The following is a 5,895-nucleotide window of genomic DNA, read 5'->3' on the forward strand; positions in this document are numbered from 1 at the left end:
CAGCAGGAACAGAAACTAAGGATCTTGACAACCACCTCCCACATTTAACCTTTTGACTGGTTAACCCAAATAATTCTTGGAAAATTTCTTCTTTTTTCAGTATTTTTTCATTGTAAGATCTGTGCCACAATTTTAAAGCCCTTGGTTCAGTACAGGAAGCAATGTCAGGATAAATACTCACCCTGTGTATTATGTCAGCTGAATGGATGTACTGTAAAGCAAGATGACAAGTTTTATGTAACAGTCCAAGCAGCCTCCTTCACATTTCTTCACTAGACAATTATTGTCCTACCCCATCCCTCCCAACTAAAACACTGCAGTTTGTCTGAAGGAGGAACTAAGCGTGTGTCTATGGGCAGTGCCTCATTCTGCCTCTCCTCAGGATCACCCAGGGCAACATCACCCCAAGGGGAACCCCACAACTAAATGAAACTGAAGAAATGGAAGATTCAGTCAGAGCAGATGAGAGGGCAGCTCAGTTCATCACCTTCCAGACTCTGCCTATAGGTATGTGCAAAAATATGTGCATAAATGATAACTAACTTGACTGACAGAGCTCGAAAGAGCTATGAAGTGAAAGAGTAATAAAATGTTATCCCATGATATGTTAGGAAAATTACAGAACCCCCACTATATATCCATATGAACCTCTGAGAAAATGACACGGATTGTGAACGTCCACCTCCCACTAATGAGCTATCGACATTCAGGTAGGACAGGGACAAGTACCTTCAGTCCCCGAAGAATCTGGTATATGAGGAACTGCACATGGTCATCAGTAAGTTTCTGGCATTTCACAATGTTGTTCAGATCTGCTCCCATCAGGTGTGTCACCAAGTACCTAGGAACAAAAGGAAACAGGCTATGAAGCAATCCCTTCTCCTGGCTTAGGATAAGAACTCCCTATGAGGTGCCAGCAGCAGGGCTGACTGTCTCAAAGCGTGTTGCTGAATGAAACATGGCTCATGAACATGGCTCATGAACTTTATGGATCAGAAGGCTGATTCCTACAGCACCAGTCAATAAAACACAAGTGAGCAAGTCTGTTGAGTCCAGTAGTTTAGGATGTTCCAGGATCTTCTGTGCTGGAATTCAGAACTGCTCAAGAACGGTGGAGGATGAATTAAGGTGGCAAATACTTCTGTAATCATCTGGGAGATGTAAGGAAGACACAAAAAATGTTTTGTTGCAGCTTTCAGAGAAGTTACCTACACATCATTGAATTCTTCTAGAGACTTGGCAGGGGTGAACACATCCAACAAGCCAATCACCTAGAAAGAAAACAGTACAGTGACAAAGCTGGGAAATACATTCATAGTATAATATGATACAGTTACCAAGATCCTTTGTGGAACAGAAACCACTCATTCCAGTAGCTGTTTCATTTTCAACTACATGAATCATTCAGATGTAGACACATTAGTATTTATACAAGATGAGAAGCAAATGTTCAATTCTTGCATAAAAGAATAGTTCAGGTTAAAAATACACAGCTGTCTTTTCACACCAGCCACCCACTTAAAGCATCAAATGGGAGCTGTAACTAAAGGCAGGTGTAAACACTGGTTGAGATTAACTGATTTCAAAAAGCATCTAAAGTTTTGTTCAGGAAATAAATGGATGAGAAAAACAACAACAAAAATCAACCACTAGACAAAACTGCCTGCTTCCTGCTCAGTTCTTAGTTACACTGTTGACTCCATGCTAAAATCAGAATTAGGAGAGTATTACGAGAGCATCCATCAGGGACTGGAGTGACAGGACAAGGGGTGATGGGTTCAAACTAAAACAGAGGAAGTTCAGGTTAGATCTAAGGCAGAAGCTCTTCCCTGTGAGGGTGCTGAGGCGCTGGTGCCCAGAGAAGCTGTGGCTGCCCCATCCCTGGCAGTGTTCAAGGCCAGGTTGGACACAGGGGCTTGGAGCAACCTGCTCCAGTGGAAGGTGTCCTTGCCCGGGGCAGGGGGTTGAACTGGATGATATTAAAGTCCTTTCTAACCCAAACCAGTCTGTGATTCTACGATTTGTTTCACTTGTACTGAGTAATGGGTAGAAAAATTCGAGCATCCATAACATCCAAGCAATGAATAATGACACTGGAAAAGAAGTCAGGAAAACAGCCATGCAATGCTCACCCAATTTTCAAACACAACTGACAGATGTGATAGTGTCACTCATATTTTCTGCCAAAAGAGCAGCTACTCCACCTTTCAATCTACAGCTAACCTGTTGTATCAGAGAGGACAAGGATATGCTTGTGTTACTCTGTGGGAAAGAACTATACCTTATTATCCCGTAATTGTCTTCTAGATCATTAACAGCATTAAAAAAAAAACCAAATATACATTTGGTTGATAAAGTTTATTCTATTTTTCATGGAAATGTGCTTTTAAACCTTATTTTCCTCATGCTAATAGCAAATACTATTTTATGAATGTATGAGCTGAAAAGACAGGTTCTCTTCATCTACCTCTAAAAAACTCCCCTTTTCAAGACCCTTAACCCACTGAACCTTCTAGATTTGCTCCTGTGGTCTGCACCACACAAAACCAAGCATTTTATTTCCAAACTGAGATGTGACTAGTCAAGACACCAGCAGTGATGATCCTGCCTGAACCAGCTCTGAACATCTCTGCATCTGCAGGATTTTTAAACCACAACCTAGATAAACCTTCCACAGACAGATGACAGTATGATGAACTGATAAAATTTTTTTCCATATACAAACAACATCCTTTTATAACTCACTTTTAAAGCTACATAGGCTTTTGGCAATACTAATCCAAAAATACTAATGTATTCCAGACACGGAACTGCTGCAGCACCAGTCACAATCTCATTTTCATTGCTTAATCTTATTATCTTAGACAAAATGGACTGATATGCTGTTTTGTTGTTTGGGGTTATTTTTATAGATGCAGATATTCAAAGCTTTCATCAGCTACTGGAAAAGGTCCAGAAGAACTCCAAGGTGGATATAAGCAGGACCAAATGCTACCTCTGCTGTTGAGACATGGGTATCACACAGAGGTGCTGAGGAAGAACTGTTGACAATAGTATGAATATGCATTGAAATTTCCAATTCTGTCAGTCACACTAAAAATGCCAACAAGATTTAGAGGTAATGAGCTGCTGACTGCAGTGGTTAGAAGCCACAATGCACAGCCACCACTGCCACAAGAGAAGATCTCAACAGACCATCCAAGGACAACCTGTCAATGAAATCAGACTGGTTTGGCTTTCTGTGGTTGATAAAGGTCCTGGGCTTGCTCAGCTTGCTTCCAAAACAGTATTTCCCTTCTGCTAAGCTGGAATTTGCTCAGACAAAAGAAATCAAGAGCCTTCCTTTCCTTTTGACATCCTGACAGCTCTACAGAAAGCAGGTTATGAAACTATTTGCTCCAAATAGCACGCAAAATAAATGTGATGGTGTGTTAATGCCCCAAACACACAGAACTGTTTTCTACAGCAAACTGGGGTTATAACAAAAAAACAGTTCAATATAACACTCATCACATCCTATTTGGTTTCCCTGTTGATGATTTAAGTGGATGGCTTGTATGAAAAGCCCTCTGATTTCCACCCCTCCTTTTACTTGCAGAAATAGTGACCATCTACTCCACACCCTTCTGACACAGGTAAGCCAAACCAAGTATCAGTTGTGTCCTAAAACCTAAAGACAGCATGAACCTGCTGCAGCAATTTCCAGATCATTCTAGGAAATACTAAGGGACTTTCTTATGCAAAATTGTTTATGTATTTAATCGGGTTTTTCTTTTTATCTATCTGCTATTCTTTTTATTTATCTGCTTTTCTACAGCTATAACCCCCTGGACCTCTAAAAGCTTTGTATTTAGCATTAGGAGAAAAACATAGAATCATAGAATGGTTTGGGTTGGAAAAGACCTTAAAGATCATCAAGTTCTGACCCCACCTGCCATGGGCAGGGACGCCTCACACTAGACCAAGATCCAAACATCCAATCCTGACGGATGCTCTCTGGACAGTCCAACTTCAGGCCACCTTTTCATACTTCACTTTTACTCCTTCAACTTACATTTTCATGTTTCATGTGCTTAAGCAGCCGCAGCTCTCGGTAGGTCCTCTTGGCATGGATGATAGACTGAAATGGTCGGGACAGCTTCTTTACAGCCACACGCAACCCTGTTTTGGTGTCAAAGGCAGAGCTACAACAAAGAGAAATCAAATTAGCAAGATGATATTTTAATAAACACTTTCAAATCCACATTTGGCAACTCCAGACAGCAGCTTCCTGGGACACTAAGCCACAGTCAACAGCATTTCTCCAACTCTGCAATGAAACTAGTTTCTAAAGATCTTGGTCCACAATCCATACCCCCACCCCAAACCCCCACATATTGACACAACTGTTGGCTTCTGCAGCAAATGTGTAAAAGATGAGTCTTGTTCACACAGTAAAGGGAAATACTGTAAATATTATCGTATTCCTAAACACATATTCATACACCACACTTCATCACAAAATGCTGTGCTCAGAAAACTTTTATGGTTTAAAGTCCATATAAAAATCCAAGGTCTGTGCCTAATAAAATCGACTGGTTAATCACATTTGAAGCTGAAATCACATTTCTCTGGTAAATCACATTTAATCCTCAAGTCCTGTTACCAAAAACATGTATACAAACAAATTCTATTTAGCTGTACATGACCAAAGCTTGTCCCTTTAGCAGAAACTTTGCATATATAAACAATATTTCTTCTTAGAATCCACAAAGACTAACTCCATCCCATCTAGTAATTTTACATGTATATATATTTGATATTTTGTACTGTAAAACCATTTTTGAAGTAAGTCTTTATACAACTTCTTTATAACATAAAGAAGCAGAAGCCTAATACTTTTGAAACAAAAATCTCACACATTAAGAACTATGTTAAATTTCTGATACACTGCACAAAATCTTCCTGAGCACAGGGCTTATATTTGAGGAACTGAAGAAACGTAAACCTGTTTAGCTCTGAACCAAATTACTCCTTTTTCGTCTCTTCTTCGATGTTATTACCTAAAACAACTCTGTTTTGTCAAAAAGGAAGGAGAAGGAGAAAGAGAGGATGTGAAATCGAGGTCATACAATACAAGGTAACAAACAAGGGGAAAGAATGGAATGGAGAAAGTCAGAGGACAGTATTTGTTTATTTTCCTGCTGCAGTTTGATTCAGAGCAAACTCCCAACTCAATTTAAAAGTGAGCATGCTCTAGTTCTTGATAAGTACAGAATCAACTAGATTGGAAAATTCCTCTAAGAGAAATGTGTGTAGCAGCTTAACTAACAGAAAGTTGAAACCCAATCACAAAAGTAGTCCCAGAACAAACGCACAAATGTATATCCCTGCCCCGCCTCCCCCACACCCCCCATGAAGTTGTTATCTATTTTTAAAGCAACTAACTGGAATTAACTTGCAAAGACACTCCTTATCTCAGAGCTGCTCAGTTTCCATGGAACTTGCAAGATGAGGTTTAAGAGAAATAGAAAACAAAATAAGAAGTTTGTTTCTATCAAGAGCAATCTTCCCCTCAGGTCTTGCAAGAGAGTGGGAAAACCCACTGGGCAGTATGGAGGAAGAGTATTGCCTCCTCTCTCTGTAAAGGGACACATGTACACACACACACAGTGGGAAGAGCCATGGCCATACAGCTACACAGTAAATCGCAGGAGCACCAAGTTATCCCACACTGCCCCACATCATGCCCATTACTGACCATTGCCACTCACCACTCCCCCTCACTTGGCTTGAACAGACAAAAGCAGATATTAAGGATTCACTTTTTAATCTTGTTTTCAAACCAGCAAGTTTTCACACGTCACTAGAATATTGGTATTTGAGCTGCAACACTTCACAAAACACAAAATTCAG

General features: G+C 40.2%; 1 protein-coding gene across 1 annotated transcript in view; it reads right to left on the minus strand.

Annotated features, from left to right (window-relative positions):
- The window catches only part of MAPK14 (mitogen-activated protein kinase 14), a gene marked incomplete at its 5' end in the record, with an annotated part of 16,666 nt that extends 12,482 nt beyond the window's left edge, over nucleotides 1-4,184 (minus strand). The window contains 4 exons of the mRNA XM_010021765.1: nucleotides 182-211; nucleotides 730-841; nucleotides 1,213-1,271; nucleotides 4,055-4,184. Coding sequence (XP_010020067.1) covers nucleotides 182-211; nucleotides 730-841; nucleotides 1,213-1,271; nucleotides 4,055-4,184 — 331 coding nt within the window. The remainder of the gene's footprint in view (nucleotides 1-181; nucleotides 212-729; nucleotides 842-1,212; nucleotides 1,272-4,054) is intronic.
- Between the last annotated feature and the right edge of the window lie 1,711 nt (nucleotides 4,185-5,895).

This window comes from Nestor notabilis, unplaced genomic scaffold (assembly GCF_000696875.1).
Source record: "Nestor notabilis isolate BGI_N333 unplaced genomic scaffold, ASM69687v1 scaffold4529, whole genome shotgun sequence".
Classification (NCBI taxonomy): domain Eukaryota; kingdom Metazoa; phylum Chordata; class Aves; order Psittaciformes; family Psittacidae; genus Nestor; species Nestor notabilis.